Source organism: Lonchura striata, chromosome 1 (genome assembly GCF_046129695.1).
Source record: "Lonchura striata isolate bLonStr1 chromosome 1, bLonStr1.mat, whole genome shotgun sequence".
NCBI lineage: Eukaryota > Metazoa > Chordata > Aves > Passeriformes > Estrildidae > Lonchura > Lonchura striata.
The window spans coordinates 134,341,181-134,361,110 of NC_134603.1; the positions used below are offsets into that span (position 1 = coordinate 134,341,181).

Consider the following 19,930-nt stretch of genomic DNA (forward strand, 5'->3'; position numbering starts at 1 on the left):
AACGTGTCTTGCTGTGGTTTGTTGGAGTTGGGTGGTGGGAGGAGGAATGTTTTGAAAGGTTTTCAATTCAAATTTTGTGTGGTTTCTTCCCCTTTATAGTAGTAGTAGTAGTAGTAGTAGTAGTAGTAGTGCAATAAAGTTTTCCCCTTGTTATTAAGTTTGGCCTACTTTGCTCTGTTCTCGATCGCATTTCACAGCATTTAATTGATAGGTTACATTTTCATGGGGGTGTTGGCATTGTGCCAACATCAAACCATGACACAATGCTGCCCACAGCACTAAATTCCAAATCCCTACTGTACAGCTTGAATAGTTAAAATAAGGGTCCTCCAGATAAAGGTTCAAGGTATCTTGGCCATTTTTGCTGAAAGTAAAAGTAAATATAAATAATCTGAGACAGGCTTTGTCATTTTTGCTTTAAACTAACTATATTCCACTACAGCGTAGCAGAAGATCACTACTCCAGGGCTGCACCTTGACTTCAGGGTTCTGGCACACACAGCTATGCCTCCTTGAGAAGGCCCTGTCCAGCCTTTGTGTTACCTTCTCTCAGCACATTAAAACACAAACCCTTTCCTCAGTGCACATCTCAAGTAACAAGGACTCCATTAAGAGACCCATGACCCTTCCTGGGGTAGATGGAACGATTTCTAGATAGAGCAGAGACTGCACAGTGCCTCCAAGGATAGGGAATAGAAAACCCATGCTCAGCAATGTGGTTTGCCTAGTTTGTTTATGAACTAAATACAGAAGCACATCAGCCAACGCTCATTTTTGACCCAAACTTAAATTAATTGCAAGTATTTTCTTCTCTGTGATAGAGAGAAGTATCACAACTCCTACAGGTACCTGAACATGAGAGAGAGAGATTAAGTTACTTTTCCAACATAACTGCTCATAGTCTAAACAAAAATTAACAAAGCCATACAAGAATTTTTAAAAAAGAAAAAAAAAAAAAAAAATGCACATTTGCTCAGACTCTCTCTGTAATATTTTTCACTCATTTTCTCCCCATACCATCAACTACCCTGATAACTCTACAAAAACTATGATTTACTTGTGAAATATTGCCTTCTAGACTCACATGAAGAAATTAATTGATTTAGATCTGGGGCAGTATATAATTGTATGAAGATCATTTTTATTCAGCAAGACTGGTTTATAAGTAGACACATGAGGGTTTATATTTGTGAGCATACTGGGTATAAGCATCTGCTGAAGGGAAAAGAATTGTGGCTGCTATTTATATCGCTGAAGCAAGGTTTATATACATTACATCCTCAGTCTGAAAAAGAGAGAGTATGCAAACAAAGAGGGGAAAAAAGACAAATGTTGATGATTCTTCCCTTCTCCTCTTGAAGGAATTCTAATTATGACTAGATGAGTAAACCACAAACTAGAAATGTACTCAGATATGCTTCACTTTGACATCAACTGTTTTGCTCAACTATCTTGCTCAGAAATCACTCTGCTACCAAACACAAACGTGTTCAGACGTTTCCTTTCAAAGACATGGCTAGTGACATGAAATGATCTCTACGTTGCCCACCCTTCTCCATAATAATAATGTGACTGTCATTCTCTTCTAATTAAATTAGTTGCTTCTACTTCTCATGCAATACATTCTCTTTCCCTCCTCTTCCTCAGTCATGATAAATCTCCATGTGACTCAGGCATCCCATAATTCTGCCTAATTGGTTTCAGCTGTCATTTTTAAGCTGAAATGCATGGAGAGCCTGGGGCTTGTGAATGGAACAGGAAGCACTTCCAACTTGATTCCCATCATGTAAAACCAGCAATGTGTAAGAACCCTCCCATTAAAACAAAAACGGGAGGATTTGGCTGCCGGCGATGCCATCATGCAGCAGACAGATTGTGCTGCTCCACTGAGGCAGCGAGGCTCTTGTGAGCCATTCCTCTCTGTTCAAAGGACAGCACACATTCTTTATGCTCTAGCAGCTTTCCCCTTTTGTCACCAACAAATTCTTAAACCAATAATATAATTTACCAATAAAAGGATGGGCACCAGGAATATTTAAAATGACAGGAGAACAAAAAAAAGCTAATTCCTTTTAAATGGCATGTATCCTCCAACCTAAGCACTCTGCAGATTACTGTGCCACAGTTTCAACTTATTTCATGTCACTGATATCTTCAAAAGTGTTTCTCTTCAAAAGCCTTTTATTTTCATGTATTTCAGTGGCTTTCTATAATTCAATCTTTTCCCTCTACGAGATGACACAATGTTACCCATGCTAACAAAAAATACCCTACAAAGTATCTCTGGGTGATACCTAAGCAACTTCCAGCAAAACAGTGGCAAGCAGCAGCACCAGCTGGGCTGAGCAGCAGGGAAAGATCTATATTAGGAATTCAAGGAAGAAAAAACTGCCCCACAAGACACTCATAATGAAAACAATTCTGCTAACAGATGTTTTTAGTGCCTTGGATTTCTCTCGCACTGTCAACAAAGATAAGCATACTTCAAAATACATGAATAATACTATATAGAAAAGGAGACTAGGTGGTGAGGGAGTACATAATACAGACAGAAACATATCTGAAAATCCCAGAGAGAAAAAGGGATACACAGTTGTCTGGTTTTTGGCTGTTGCTAGAAAAGATAAATTTATTTATGGATAAAAAGCCCCTGTTCATTTCACAGAGAATAATCTCTCTCTTTACAGACAAGCGAAACACACACCACTAAGGAAAGAATTGCTGAATGAACTAAAAGATCTTCAACAAAATACAGTTTTCTAAAGATGCCAATTTATTCTCTGTTCACCTTAATAATTCTATCAGTTTTGTGTTCTTTGTAAATCAGGTTAAGAAGACAAAACACACTTAATTTAGTGAGATTATCTGAACAAAAGAATGACATTGCAAAAATAAGTAGGAATTCCTGTTTAGTGTGATCAAAACCTAGCATGAAATCATCAGTTTGTGCAAACTGTGATGGACATAGAGACCTCAAAATCAACAGAGTTGGGACAATTTTTGCAAGATGTAACACATGTGCCCACAAGGATGGGCATGTGCACTGTTTTTTTTTTTTTGTTATGTCACTGATCTTCCACAAGATATACACATATAACAAAAAAAAAAAAAAAAAAAAAAAAAAAATATATATATATATATATATATATATATATATATATATAATAAACATTTGAAGATATAAGAAAGTTTCTTGTTAGAGCATGGAAGAGACCCACAGGCTCATTGTGAGAGTACTTGCTCCAGGATCTTGTAAGCAGAACACGAACATGGGAGGGACGCTGACAACCCCCAGACAGCCACACCAGTCAAGTATCCACATTAATATTGCCATGGCACTCACCATGGGTAATTCAGTCATACCCACACAAGCTCAGCTGGCACAAGAGCCCTTCTGTGGTGGTATGTGCTGGGCAACAAAACACCATCTTAAGGGCAGGAAAGGACCAGTGCAAAGCCTTCCTTTAAAAACTTCCACATCCTACAAAGACCTCTCTTCACACTGGCTGAGTGATTTTTCCTATCATGTATCCTAATCCTAACTGTCCATGCATGATTGTAAGATTAATAAAAATTTTCTAGGGAAAAACTCAGTTCAGACTGCAAGGCACACAAAAGAAAGATGACCCTGCCATGGATTAGATCCCCCTTATTCAAAGCAGTAAAAGAGAAAAAATTAATAGGGCTTTTTAACTTTCAAGAGCTGGATTTGTTTATTACTTAAACTTGGCTTTTACTTCCTCCAATTGATATTTCTTAGTTATCTTTTACATCATAAAGCTATAAATATAAAAAATATCTGCAATTTTTGATTTATTCATTCTGACTTCAGTATTTTTACTGCTTTTATTTTTCCCAAACTGCTCACCTTCGTTTTTGTTTTTAAAGATTGCATAGGTATATTTTTTATCAATATGACTAAATTAGTACAAAGCTATGTACTTCATTCAGGAAGGAAAAATCTATTTTTAAGATTTAGAATTATGGTAGTCACCACTTTGCGAACAGTAAATTCTTGACCGGTGGATTGTTTGTTTGGTTTTTCAATCTGCACTGAATAAATCAGAGATTCACATTTTAAGAGGAATTAAGAGTTTCAACTTATTTTATTAAAGAGAGCCTGAGGAAAAGCAGTTTAATTAAACTGGACAGTCTCTAGTGCAAGTTGAGATACTGTCAGGTGTCACCTTAGAGGGAACTAGGCAATGCCAGTTTATGATGGAAATAAAAAGATAAGGAATATGTGGGATGGCACCAGAAGTACTGATGACAGATTGGATTAGATTAGATACTGTGTGTAAATCTATAACACAGAAATAATTAATTACTAAAAAATCCAAACCATAGAAACAACACACACTAACAAACAAAAAGCACACAACTAGAATAATTTGTTTTAAAACTTTGTTTAAAGTAGTAAAATAAACTGGTATATCTTTTCTTCAGTTCCTGACACAGGAAAACAACAACATATTAACTTCACCAAAAGACTAAAAATATTCATATTTTGCTCATAAAAGTTATGATGCAGAAAGATACATATAGAAAGGACTTTAAAAAAAAATAATCTTACTTCTATCTACTATCGATGACAGAATTCTGTTAATTATTTGCCTAAATTGTTCTTTAAAAACTGACAGTATTAGACAAACCATCAACTTGTAGTGGTTTCTGAAGGGTTTTATTATTGTTAGCATGAAAGGGGCATTCCTTGAGTTTAATCTTTCTCTTCCTTACTGTAATTTCAGATTTTCTTTTTCATCCTCTTAACCATTCACATAGAAATAGGTCATTGACTTTCTCTATGATATATTTAAAGGTTGTAAATGTCTCATCCTTTTTTTATCCCCACCTCTTAAGAGCCCTACTTACTTTGACTTTTCATTAGAAGGTTTTATTCTCAATGTTTACTCACCCTTGCTTTTCTCCCCCCTCAGGTCTCCAGCTGATTCATGTCTTTCTTGTGTATACAAATTTACCCTTGAGGATGGTGGCCTTACGTGTATCAAGTAGTGTGTCATCACTGGCATGTCTCCTATGCACATGCATCTTACTACATGTATGTGTTTTTGAGGGACTGCAATGACACTTGCATTTTTATCTGTAATTTAGCATCTAAAAGATCCTAAATTACAGATAAAAGATTACAGATTACTAATTGGGATCTGCCAGAAAGTAGAACATCTCATGGCATTTCCAGTATTCCATCTGTTAGCTCAACTGTGGGTGTTTCTTATGCTTTGATTTTGTTATGTTTCTGTTTGATTTTGTTATGTATTTGTTTGTTTTTTAATACTTACATTGAATGCAAGTGTTAATGCTTAATAAAAATATGAGTAAATAATCAATGCTAATTATTAAATGGTGCACAGCACACCACATATATAACCAATATTTACCAACTGTTAGTAAATTGTACAAAAATTGGTCATTCAGATACACACAGCCTTCCAGCCTGTTGGATGTTGGATTATAAATCTTGATTAATTTTATTAATACATCTATTCATCAGCATGTGCCTTCCATATGAAGTCTACACAACATGTTGAAATGTAGGACCACGGAATCACAGAACATGCTGAGTTGGACAAAACACACAAGAACCACCACGTCCAATTCCTGGCCCTGCATGGCACATGCCAAAGAGTTACACCATGTGCTCAAGAGTATTGCATAAGCAACATCTGCTCTTGCTAGACATTTGTAAACTTCTTAGCCTAGCAGGAGTATTTTTATTTAAATAAATTTTTCATTCCTTTTTTCCTACTAATTCCTGTGTCTGACAGAATCTTTACCTGTCAGCAAAGCACTAAACACTTTCCTTCTGAAATCCCACCTCAATCCCTCCCTCCTTAAGCCTATTTTGTTTGCATTTCCAGCCTATACTTGGGCATCAGCAGCACCTGTCTCTGATCCACTCATTAAAACTTGAAAAACAAGGTTTTCCCAAGAGCCCTATTCCCTTACTGCCTCTTCTCAATAGTACATGATTTCCTTTCTCTCTGTTTACTCTCAGCCTTGATCTGTCATCTTTTTAGCTGCAATTTAAGCAATGCAACTTAAGGCAAGCCTGGGGCATGAGGCAGGGTTAAACTGCAGGGGAACAGTTCCTTCTCTGGTCAAGGTAAACACAAACTATTAAATTCAATTAAATTCCCATGCTGGGAGCCCTGAGTGCTGCTCCTTGCCGGGGAGGACAAGCATGTTCACAGCAAGCAAGAGTGACTGCAGGCACCTGGCTCTTTGCAGAGCTTCACTAGCTTTCAGTTCTTGCTTACCACAGCTGGACAGGCACCTTGATTTCAAATGGGTAAGAAAATCACCCACTATTTCACTTGCACACCAAAATAATGTAATTCAGACTCCAAGTATTTTTCACTTTAAGTAAAGGATTAGACTTACTTCTTGTGCCTGGTTCCTCCCTAGGTATTACACATCACTGAAGGATCCTAGTGATAACAGCTCAAAAGCTGCTCTGGGACACTACTAATTTTCCCTGCTCTCTCACTCAATAAAAAAACATGTGGGGTTTTTTTTGTTTATTTTCACAAACAAGTAATGCCATCCTACCTTTAGTTTCAACACTTGCTCCCTAATAAAATAAATAAAAATGGAAAAACAATAATAGTGTTCAATCCAAATATCAAAAGTTATAAGAAATTGAAATTTTTCAATGGAAAAATTTTTGATCCTTTTAGGTGATTAATTTTGCCCATTTTATTATATTATACTTGCTAAGTATTATGAAAGGCAACTTTGTCCCAAGATAAATTCAAAATCTTAGCTGTGTAATTCTTAATTCTGATAAAGAGTATACATGTCTATTTCCAATAAGCTTTAAAATGAGAAACTCACACCTACTTTTTTTCTTACAGGAAATGGAAGGGAAATGTAACTAATGAACTTTATTAAGTAAACTCATTGTATAACAACCTCTTTTAGCTGCTGTAATGAAGCAATGAAAATTAAATGTTCTTCTTTAATGGAAAGTAATTTTTGGAAGCAAAAACATACGCAAATATTAAAATAGGCAAGGCAATTGAAAATGCTTGGGTTTAAATTACATTATTAGATTACTCCGGAGCTTTTTCACTGTTGAGGCAGACATAATATTGCTCATTACTCATCCTTCCAATTATAAGTATCTGTTCTTGTTGCAAACCTAGTTCATAAATATTGAAAGCATGATGTGAAGTATTGCTATACTAGCTCACTTTTACATGCCAGGAATAGGACGAGCTGCTGGTTCATTTATTGATAATAATATACTTACATAATTATGCATAATACTAAAAACCTCATTATCATTCTACATAGCAAATACGTTTTGCTTAGGATTGCCTTTAGCAATTATATGTTTCTAAATTCAGTCATCTTCCTTCTCAATAAACAAGTGAAGCAGCAAACGGCAGCAGCTAAATATCATTTTAGAGCAAACAGATGTGAACCCACCTATAAAATCCACCACCTCCTTGGGCAAAGCTGGCCATACCAGTGACATTGGCACTAAAGACACCATCCCCATGAGATCACCTAAACTCCCAACCAGAGCCTGGTGAGGAAGGGAACAAAACCTTTGTGAACAGTCACACGCCTCCACTGAACTGTAAAGCTGAACTGACCTTTTACTTGGGAAGTCACCACAGCACATGTAAAGTGTGTCAAAATCTCATTTTCAGGTCTTGCTTAGCACACTCCAGTCAACTATACATAAATAATTTTCTTTACCATTTGTACATGAAAGACTATCTGCCATTCATGTTTCACAGAGGAAATTCCAAGCAGTTTGTTCTCAAAACTCCCCAGGTAATTTTGCTTCTCAGCCACCCAGTGGTAAAACTGACTCTAACCATGCTTTGCAATATGCTGATGTAAGAGCTAACATATGCTTTACTAAAAAGTTACTGTATTCTAAACTATTTTCAATTAAGTTCTTTCATTCAAAAGGAGTAAGCTCCCTTTCTCATCTTCCACATAAATGTACAGCTCCACATTCACCACCAAAATGTTTATATGGAGAATAAATTTTTCCTGATCTTCAACTATTAGATGGAATTTTTAAAGATTGACTTTTCCTGGCTTTGCAGAACACCAAGGTCGAAGTTAAAAAACTCTGTCATGTCTTCATCTGACAGACATACATATTTAAAAAAAACTAATTTCAGAGAATTCAATGACTGCCATGTTCCCTTTCAGAAGCTATTCTGCTTTCAGCATTTAACTTACTACAATAATGCATTTTGCAATTTAAGGTGCTACATGAAATTAAATTTCATTTTACTCTTTCAGGGTCAATGCTGAAATCTAACACCTCTGATAAACTCAGACATTTCACCAGTATTATTTTCCCTAAGGAATCATCACCAACCTAGCAACCCAAAGTTTGCATTTTCTGAGAATTTTTGGATCACTAACTGTTCATTCCTAATTTAGTCAAGATAACTCACTCAGATGTCTTCTATTATGTGTGAAAAGGTCAATAGTGATCAATGGCAATAATGTATCAGTAGATTATATCCCTTTATGAAATAAATCAAATTCAATCCCTTTTAGGTTAGGATTCAGTCACTCAAAAATGTACACCACCATGTAATTTTAATCACCTGAATATTTTGACTTCTTTCACTGCAAATTACCCATATGATTGAGCTAAACCACATACAGGTGTTAAAATAACAACAAACCAGACATTACAGATACAGAGTTCAGTAACACCAATTACACAGCTAGATTGCATACTCAGCCAGCCAAAATTTGTACATTTAAATGGGCAACTGTAATTTTTGCCTCTGCATATTCACACCATGTACCGAATAGAAGCTTTATAACCAAAGAAACAAATGAGATCCATGCAGTCATGCAATTTAAACCTGTATCATGCACACCCACAAGAATTATTTTCAGGTTATGTGGCCATTCTCAGGCATTATCAGACAGCATTCACTATTTGATCAGACTATAACTTTACATTACCGAACAATGAAAACAGACTTTTGTTAAGAAATGTTGTCACTCAAGGCACAGGAATATGTTACAATGTCTTTATTATACAGTCTTTATGCTGTTTGGAGAGAATAAAGAATCCTTCCCTTCTTCCCCAGCAGCACCTTGAGAGATTGCCTATCAGCCTAAACACTAAAATATTACTTGGATCAGTTGCTAGAAACCATTATAAATGAGATTCTCAAACAGTCTCAATAGCTACCAAACACCATGAGAACCAACAGGGTTGGTCCCTTGTTGAAAAATAGCTGAGTGAATCCAGAAGAATGTGCCACTGCATGAAGCTTAACCTGTGTCTGCACATGGCTGTGAGCCAGAGAATTAAACAACCTATCTTAAACAACGTTATTGAATATAAAATCCAGAAACTTGCATCAGTGTAATAAGCAAAATGCAAAATCCATCAATTTGAAATTAGTGTAATAGGCAAATCCATTTATTTTAGGGAGAAACCTATTCTGTACATCTAATTTCTCAACCAGTGCCAAAGAATACAGCTAAATACAGCTGCTGATAAATGGGACTGCAAAATGTATTTGTGTAAAGATATGCAAATAAGTGACCATTACATAAAATTAAGTAGCAAAGCTTTTGTTATGTTAATTCAGTGTGTAAGTCAGGAGCAGGAGAATAACTGATTTTTAAGAAAGGAATTAAATTTTTATAACTGTTCCAATACCTGAGGTAAAAAAATACATACTGTATCAAATGCTCTGCAGGCTGCTGCAGCTGAATACCCACACCCTGTGTGCAGTGCATTACATTCACATAAATACACAAGGTGAATGGCTTCTCCAGACAGAATTCTGTGATGCTGCATGCATTATCATATAAAAATTAAGGCCTGTCCCCAAGAAACATACAAAATAATTCCATCTGTCTTAAGGTGAGTTGTATTTAGAGTAATGCTGGCAATCACTGTGCTTTATAAACAGTGTCTTACAGACTATAATACAATAACTGATATTATACTGAAAATCTAATGGTGTCTAAAGTAATTTGTTTCTTTTAAATTACATGTTCTTGGACCCATCTGTGAAAACTGAGAGGTTAATTACGATAGTACATTGCATAATTCCACAGCTAAATGCTAAAGTAGTTCTACATAAATGCCATATGTTTGTCTTAGAAAAACTAAAAAGATTAATTAGGAGGCCAAGGCCAGTACTTTGGAAAGTAATACTCTCAACACAATTAGATCCTTACACTACCTACTATGCAAATTGAAGTTTTAATTAATAGGTAAAGTATTAGTCATGGAAAAACTAAAAAAAATCCCAAATTCTAAATTGCATGCACCAGACTTTTTTTTACTGACATCACTTATAAAAAGGCACTCTGCACAAGCCAATCACAAAAAAAAGACAACTTAAACTTAATATATGCTTTTCATCAAGGAGCTACTTGCTAAGCATTTCTCCATTCCTGTTCTTCTCTACATTATTCTCACCTATTTAAAGATACCTGATAACATCAATAAAGAAAAAGCTCCAATAAACAAACTATAACTAGGAAATAGAGTAAGTTTGAAAAGTCAACTCAACAGCCTAAGGTCCTTCAAAAGCCTGGCAACTACTTCTCCATCTCTGAAGTTGATTTAATCCAGCTTTCCACTTTTAGCCTACTCCACTACAAAGCAAAATGTCTTATAGCCATCACTCTCCTGAATAAAGTAAAGGGTTATTTTGGCCTGATTCATAGATCACTGATGGTAAAGAGAGCACTTCCCTAAAATTCAATACACTCTGGACCATATCTAGAACATAGTCACTTTACTCACCACATATTCAAACACAAGTGTCAAGGTCTCCTTGGTGTGAATGATGTCATGAAGCAGCACAATGTTTGCATGTTTCAATCCTTTCAAAAGGGAAGCTGAAAAGCAAAACATACATGTAATCTTAAAGAGTATCCAGATATTTTATATTGATTTGGTCTCTCTCTTTAGTGACTTAAATGAGCTTCATAACCTGACAATCAATACTTTAGTATCTTCTATGTTCACGAGTTCCACACATCCAGTTGTTGAAGATCACACCTTCCCATTCAATGTTATTTTCTCCACCTCACTGGTCAAACTCAGCCTCACTCTGAGGCCAAAATGAGCTGGAGCAAGAGATCCTTTCTTTACACAGCCTCCTCTAAGTGAATCACTCATGTCTGAGCAACCAGACACCAAGAGCACTCCTACACTCAAAGGTATTTTTTTTCTCTCAGACAAAACTCAAGCATGTCCTTTCAAAACATAATCTTTCCTAACAACAGAGTTGCTGTCTAAATTAAGCACAGCATTTATCCTAAGAAAAGGGTTTAAAGCAATAATACTCCTTTCTCTCAAATATAACAGAGATTTAATGAATCATTTGTATTAGCCAATGAGAATAAATGCGTGGTTATTTTCTCACTATATTTTTTAAAGGTACTAGCTCATGTTTTCAGAAAAGACAAAGACTTATCTTAGTGAACTCTAAGGTAATCGCCTTCACGATTTTTTTTTACAACCTAATACATATTTAATGTTCATTCCATATTACATATTTAGTGTTCCACAAGATATAGCATATTTTATCAATGTATGTTGACAAGCCATGTGTTGTTACCAATGTCATTCTGTTGTCGGTGCCTTGTCATCTCATGCATATATGTGAGCAGGACCATCAGTCACCCTAGCAAGTAAATAATAGATACAAAGACATGCAAATGAGTGGTACATTTCTAAACTGAATAATGTGGAACTTTCTTCTCTCGCCCTTCTACTTTTGTCAAAGAAAAAGAATGAAAGGCCAAATGCGTGTCTCAATCCTTTACTGTGCAGAAAGGAAACTACAGAGCTTCCACAGCACTGTTACCCCTTGCTGTCCTATTCAGGGTTTTCTATCAGGCTGAACTAACTCCAGGGGTCATGTGGCTTTGAATTAAGATAAGTACATATCATCTCTCATACTGGTCTTTAGGAGAGCAATCTGACAAGTTAATCACTCTAGGAAGCAACACAAAAGCAGCATGGCATCTGGCTGCATCAGTTTCCTCCACAAGCATCCTTAGCATCACACTGGAGTTCATCCTAGGCAGAAGGCAGACAGCAAAGAGGAAAATACCATAAAGCTGCTTCAAAGTGATTGTCATCACAGGTATCATGAAGAAAGGACTGCAAGCCTGCAAGGAAGCTCTATGACCAAGAATGAGGCAACCTGACAACCTGGATGAAGAGATGATAAGAAAAAATTCAGAAGAGTTTGCTTTAGCTTGCACTCCATAGCTCTTGCTATTTAGACAGCCAGCACAGAGGAGTCTTTCTTGTGCTGATTTTGTTGCCACTGAGCTGTAAAACAGCTACTGTAATTACAAATAAGAATTTTAGACATTTTGATCAGTGCATGTCTAGAAACTGTTCATATCCCACAAATTAAATAGAGGCCTTTTTCAGAAAAGAAGAGCTGTGAGCAATTTTCAAGGGATCTCCATCTTAGAACTTGGACAATTTCTTGGAACTAAAGCTCAGAGAGATTTGGATATGTTGGGTTTTTTTAAAAGAAAATTATGAGAAATTGCTGCTGAAAAAAGGTATGGCTACAAACCAAAGATAAAGAACAACTGTTTTGAAAGGTACCTTCTAACAGAGACAAGAACTTTTAACCTGGGGAAACCCTAAGATTTCACCTGAAGTAACTAAGGTTTTCACCAGCTCTTTCCTCAAACCTTATTGAATGACCACACATTCACAGACATTGTGAACAAAAAAACTTCCTCCTAGCAGAGCCTGTGTCGAACTGTAATAGTATTTATGGTCTCTGTCAGCTTTTGCTGTTCAGATCATCACCTGAGGCCGTTAATTCCTCTAGCTGGCCATTACTTTGTTGCTAAAATCTCTACAAGGGTCATTAAAGTTTAAACAGTACACTGAAAGCAGCTTACCTCGAGGTCTTTGCAAATACTGTCTTTCCCCTTTGGTCCCCTCCCCCACTCTTATTTATCTTCTCTAACATCCAATTCTCCCCTTTTACAGCCTCAATAATCAGCACCTGCCATATATTACAAGAACTATAAAATATCACCTGCAGGGTGAAATTTCTGTCTTCGTCATTAGTCCAAGTGAAATACAGTAGGTAATACAGCACAGAGAGCAAAATCCACCTAATTTTACACTGCAGAAATAACCAATTACACTGTCAATATATATTGTGAGAAAACAAATATAAGTGGTAAGAAAGTAAGAGAATTACCCCATATGTTCTTCTATCTGGACTTATCATTAAGATTGTCTGTCTTGTGAAAACACTGGTTTGTTTCTTAAAAAAAAACAAAGGCGGGGGAAAATTAAAAAGAGAAAAAAAAAAATTCTGAAAGAGGTAAGCTGTTTCTTCTTCCACAGAGTACTTTAAAAACAAAATGAAATATGAACCATAATATGGAGGTTTTTCCCAGAAAACCAGCTTTTCAGAACAAATGACTTATAAACCTCCTCTTTTGGGCAAGTTCTTAAAGAAGGGGATAGAACTTTGGATGAACTCTACTAATTCAAAGACAAAACCCAGAAATCCATATCCAAAAGAATAAAAAGGAGTCCAGAGAATCTGTCAGCATCAACTTGAGACAAGGCTGACTTTACCTTTGAAGCTGCCAATGCAGCTGGTACTGGAGCCCAGTGAGAAGTCAGGTGCTGCTGTGCCTTGGTGTTACTTCCAGAACAAAATAATTCTGTCAGAGAAGGCCATCTCCACCCAGTGATTATTACCCACAGATTTCACACAGAGTTGTTTTCTTTTAAGATAAAAAGACTAAAATGTTTTTGAAAAAGTATTGCAACAACTCACAAAAGTGGGACCAATGTACTAGTACTCACTGTACTGTTAACATGTATTTTTAATAACAAAATTATACAATGCTGCTTCAAAAGTACTGGCATTCTTTTTTTACCCTTGGTATGAAATGTAAGATAAACAGATGGCAGCACTTTTAATTAATTTCTCCAAAGAGTTCTGAGGAAAAACAGCAGCAAGGAATGTTAAAATTCATTTTTAAAGCATTTTAGACAAAGTATTATATGGATTTGAATGGCCAGGTGCTTTCTTTGTCACCTGTGTTTGCACAGTCCCACACAGCAAATTCTAACAGTAAAACCCAAGGAAGGCAAATTGTTGCCATACTTCAACAATTAACAATGTCCCAGATGATGATTTCTGTGACTTTTACACAAGCTTATGATCTGAGTTGCTAAATGTACCAACACTCCATACTTTCCATCAAGGGCTAATAACCATATTTGCATACTTAAAGGAAACACATTGAATTTTTTTGAATAACCATCACAGGCTTCACTTCCAACAAGGGAATGCTCTCATCTATTATGAGCTCCTGGCAAGCTGCCATATCACTTGTGCTGGTCAAGGAGGCTTTTGCTGTTCCCAGATGAGCTGGATTCTAAAGTACACTCACTCCACAAGCAAGGCAAGCCAGATGGACTGCAGCCAACTCTCTTACCCAAAACCTGAGTAGCATCAGTAAATCTGTGCTTCACTCCCTGCGGGGTTTACAGCATCAGCTCAAGCCTGACACTCCATTTAACAAAGCCTTGTGACTTTTACATCAGCCTCGGCTTGGGAGCGTTTTGAAAAAGGCTATTCCCATATCTCATAAAGGAATATTTCACAGCTGCTTGATAAATTCAACAAAAGTAACTATTACTATTGACTCCCGGGTCATATGGAAGATCTTTTCACTAGCAAAGACAGTAGTTGTGGACATGGTAAGTACATTAAGCTCAAACATTAATTATGGTCCTTTGATCATCCATTCAAGTCTTTCAATTCCTGACTATCATTTTATTCTCACTTTGTGAAAAATCACAAATCTTCACTGTGGTTTTAGACAGAAGAATAACACATGATTTTCAAACTGGCTGATATTTCAGTGACCTGGAAGTTTTTCTCAGCAGCAGAATTCGGCCTCATGCTGTCCATATGCACCATAATGTACAACTGCTGATGATGCTCTCTCTCATATTTCCACATTTTCAACATTTTTCTAAGAAGTATAGCTATAAAAATACCTGCTGTCCTCAGTAGCTGGGGTGTCCTCTGAGATTACCATGCACTAGCACTAACTATTGCTCATGCTGCTGCTCACATGCAGTGCTCACCCTTCCTCACTCCAGGAGATTTCTCTTGTCAGGAGACTTTTGAAGACTGCACACCACGAAAGCTTGCCCTTCTCTAATGTTGTTAAAGCAACTGTGCATCTTTGCTGCCCTGTTGGATTTCTGAGACACCAAAGAACACATATTCTAGTCAGTAACACAAATCTGTGAAAGCAAGTTAAGCTGCTGTGCTTCAGAGCCAAGCAATTTATCTTTAAAATTCTGCAGCTTGTCACACTCTGCAGACACAACGGTGCTCTCTGTCAGAGTGCCAGCTTCCTTGCATACACAGTTGGGATCAGTCTCTGAGCTCTCCTGGAAAGGCATCCTTAGTGAGAAAACATTCATGGGGTTTTTTTCTTATAATCACGTTTCCTGAACAAACACACTCAAATGTGTCTTACTGCCTGCACAAACTACAGTTCTGCTTCTCTCCCAGCAACTTATTTTCAATTTATACATCTTTCAAAGCAATTTTTAAAATTTGGCCTCAGAGCACAACGTCCCATACACTTCCCACACAGCAGGGATTTTTGTGTGCAAAATGTTACTTAGAATTCTACCACAGAGACAGGAATTCAGCACTCTGTTGGTTTTGCAGCAATAAATGTGCAGTACTTTCCTCCTCAGAAATGCAGTCCCCAAATCTACACTTTGCTATTTTCCAGTTCACCCATCTGAAATTATTTACTGCAAGTAAATAGCTTTGCTGTCCTAGAACCCTAACATAAAAAAATTAAATTCAGTGAAAACTGTACCTCCCAGGTAAGACCACACTGACCAGAAACTTCCCATCTTCTCACCACAGGATATATTCTGTAGAATGATTATTATTTATAGCACATATGTAATACCAAGTCATTGATTTTAGAGCTGCACACCTATAAACACACAGAATTATGCAGCTTCCATTCTGATAATAGTGGACACAATGCAATAAAGATATGTAGGCCACTCTTCAGCTTGGAAAACTTTTTAGGAGGAAGTTTCATAAAAAATTGCAAAATAATTTCTGAAGTAAAGAAAGAAGAAAAAGCAGAACAGAAAACTTTAGATGGGTTATTACATGAGCTTAGCTCAATTACCTTCTTTACTGCTAATTCCAACCTCATGAAAGTCTCCTCTAGATCTAATAAATACTCCTTCTTCTAGTTTTCATTAAGTCAAAAAAACAACAGTCTGCCATTAAGGAAGCAAACAGTGCTTCAACATGCTCACAAGAAAGTATTTGGTAGTCCTTCAACTGTAGGTTGCTTTGCTGGAGGGACTACATGGATCAAATTAGCTTCATTTACCTCCTCAGCTTCAATTCAGGCTTACATGAGTGACTTGAACTTTTAACCAAGTATTTTTTTTTGTTTGTGAAACAACTTCTTGCTGCTCCTTCTTGAAAGTATAGTACGTAATTAGAGAAGAAATGCAGAAAAAGGGTGTGTGCTAAAAACACATTAGCACTGTCAAAGGTTCTTGTTAAAGCTGTAGTCCCCTAAGCAAAAATCACAAACCTGCTAAAATCTCTTTGCCTATTGAACTGGAATAAAACACTGGAAGGACTGATCAAGTAAGCTCTGAAAAGCACTACAATATATTATTCTAACAATTATAGAGAAGACTGCTGCCATATGAAATGAATGTCTCTTTCATTACATCCTAGATATAAATATATGCATTGTGTATTGTTCCCAGTGCTCTTCCAACACAAGTGCAGATGGAGGTTAAAAATAATGAGACATCATCCTATTAAAGCCAGACTCTTTTGGAAAGCAATTACCATATGCTACTTGTATCTTGTAGCAGCCAGTCATATTTTGCCTTCCCTATCCATTTCAGTATTCAAGAGGAGGAAACTGTGTAAACTAAAAATATGCAGAGTTTAAAGAAAACAACTCTATAATGCAGGTAGCATGTGAAAGGAGGAACATTTCTATTACTTTTTGATGCACACATAGTATGACCCGGACTAATAACATAATCTATTTATAAAAACATCACTGGTTTTAGCCCTGTTATCATGAATTTCAGACAGTCTTCACATAAATATCTATCTACCTTAGGATCACTTTGGAAGTTTTCAACCTAAACAGTTCCTCCCCTCTCAAAAACAGGCTTTAGTAACAACTTCTGTAACCCACAAAATAACTTTCCCTTTGGAAAAAAAAATGAAACCCCTCAACCCAGTGTTTTGGAGTAGGGATTAAAATCTGGGAAGAGGCCTTTAAAATAGAAATACACAATTTGCCATCTCTGTGAAACTACTCTAAATTTGGTGAAGTTAAAGCTTTGGAAATTGTCTCTTTGGCTCAACCTGACTATCAGCAGTGTGAAAGGAAGGAGGAATACCAAAAAGGGGAGATGGCAGGAGAGGCTGTGATCCACCGTGGAAGCTAGGACAGCTGGGTAAGGAGAAAAAAAAACCAGAGGATAAATGAACATCTTTCACAGGTGGAAAACGCAGGAAGTGGGAAGAGCACATAGACAAGACAGGAAAGGGACAGGATGCAGAGCACAGGTGGGCAAACACTCACAGTGTGGGGGAAGTACACAAGAGCCTGCAGACACTAGCACATATTCTCCACTGATGTCCATACAAGAACCCAAGATTCCCACTGCTTTCAGCAGGAATCAGTCTGTCAGGTTCCTCATTCTCCTGCAATTTCAGTCCAGAGAGAGAAGAACCCTTCAAAATACCAGTTAACATTTCAGTTCAAGTAGGATGTGTTCATATGAGACCTAGCAAATATATTGAAACATTAGAGTGCAGATGCAGCACCAGAAAATGGAAGAGAGATTTCCACTTGCTTTTTCAAATACTTGGAACATTACTTACACAAAAATCCAAATTAAAATAAAGAATGCTAGGCCAAGCTCAAAACAGAGATGGACTACAATTACAGGGGCTGCCACAATGTGAACTCTGAGATACACATTCCTGATGTCACTACCATGAGATAAGCCAGGGTTTCAGTTCACAGCTGCTTCACATCTATCTTGCATTTCTCTCACATTTTGACAACCTGCAAATTCACAGTCTAACTTCTCCTGCAATGGCCAACTTGTGTGCTTGTACCCTTTAACTGTTCTCAGGTATTTAATTTTGTGTTACAGATGGAATAAATACAGTGGAAGGATCTTGCCCATTCATGAGAGAAGGTGGAAACTCTATGAGGCCTAAGTCAGAAGAAAACTAACCTGACCTTTACCCTTACCTTACCACTGACTAAGCACAACTTTAAGTCACTCAAGCTGATAATATTACCATATTCCTCATTTTCTGAACATTTCAACTTTTGATCTTCACTCACGCTTACCAGAACAGCAGAGTGCATTCAATTATTACAGAACCCCAAGCAACAGTGTACACTGATATTGCAGATGCAATATCATTATGCATTATGCAAGAACTTTGAAAGTCATCTCAAAATAATTTAAAAGGACTCTTGGCAAGTGGGGTGCTGACAAGATGAACAAATATTTAAGTAGTCAGAGTAGAGTGACTAGTGTTCTAGAAATTTTCAAAACCATCTGTGTTTTAGTAATGCACAGTAGGTGCCTATAGCTAGAGCCACCCATCAAGAACATTAAATTAAATTAATCGATCATCTTCTGACACAGGCAGAGATCACACAGCAGGAGCAAACATGGTGCTGTTGTGTAATTAAGGAAAGAACAGTAGAAGAAGAGAGACCAAATTAAGTTTTCACAAGTAAACTTAACTCTGACAACTTCCTAATGATTGACTTTGCAACCATAATAAAGATCCTCTGCTTTAAATGGTATATCTGCAATATTAGTATTATATTGTTCAAATGAGGGAGTAAACAACCAAGTACCAGCACTGAACCTCATGTTCTGCTGAAATCAATGAGCATTTTGTTACTCACTTTTACCAATGCATCAATATGACAAGAAATCACTTAACCTTATGTACCTGCAATGAATATTTTTCTTTTTTTTTGTACACAAAAGATAGAAAAGCATCACAGGAAATAATTAAATTGCATTGACATGAAACTCAGTTGCCTACCAGCATATTTGAGCTACTACTTACAAATGAGGAATTCTACAGAAAAGCTATTTTAAAAAAAAAATTACTTTTGCTCTATTTCTCAGTGGGCCATTTCCTTCAGAAAAAAAAAAAAAGCTGCATGAAAAGCAGACTCATTTGTCAACACGCACTTCAGGCAGCAGAAAAAAAAAAGGCTTGTGGCATATGTCTTGCTATTTTTCAAAAAGGGAGCGAGACAGGAGTCTTTAAAAGATCATGTCAATTTTCTTCTTCTGGGTGGGTGAGGCTCAACATGCCTCTTTGCCCATAAGTGGAAAATAAAGCTGGAATGCTCACAGCATTGCTGCATCTCTTGTGGAATGGTTTAGATGTAAAAGAAAGGCAGGCTCGGTAGAAAGCTAGAAAACAACTATTTTTACAACTATTTGAGTAAACAAAATCTATCACAGTGAAAATAAGGCATACGGTTCTGTAACTGAAAAGAGAAAAACATGGAGTGTATGGAAAAGAACAAAAATGTCATAATGAAGCAAATGTTATAATGAAGCAAATTAAATGCAGTTACTGTGTAACTTGCCCTAAAAAGCAACTCAAAACAATGAACAATTAGGGTCTTAATCAATAGAATGATTGATGTATGAATAATACCTAGAAAATTTTAAAAACATCTTTAAGGACAGGAAATAACCTTAATTCTAGATCTCTTTGATGCCTTTTATAAAATTTGTAGTTGTTTTTTCTTTCCCATCTAAAAATATGCTAAGCATGCAGACTACAAAACGACA

The 19,930-nt window shown here is 36.6% G+C and overlaps 1 protein-coding gene across 7 annotated transcripts in view; it reads right to left on the reverse strand.

The window, feature by feature from the left end:
• The window catches only part of CDK14 (cyclin dependent kinase 14), a 472,565-nt gene that overhangs the window by 329,353 nt on the left and 123,282 nt on the right, over positions 1-19,930 (reverse strand). For all 7 annotated transcript variants that reach the window (XM_077788157.1, XM_077788154.1, XM_077788164.1 and 4 more), the window contains one exon: positions 10,784-10,878. In XM_077788157.1, coding sequence (XP_077644283.1) covers positions 10,784-10,878 — 95 coding nt within the window. The remainder of the gene's footprint in view (positions 1-10,783; positions 10,879-19,930) is intronic.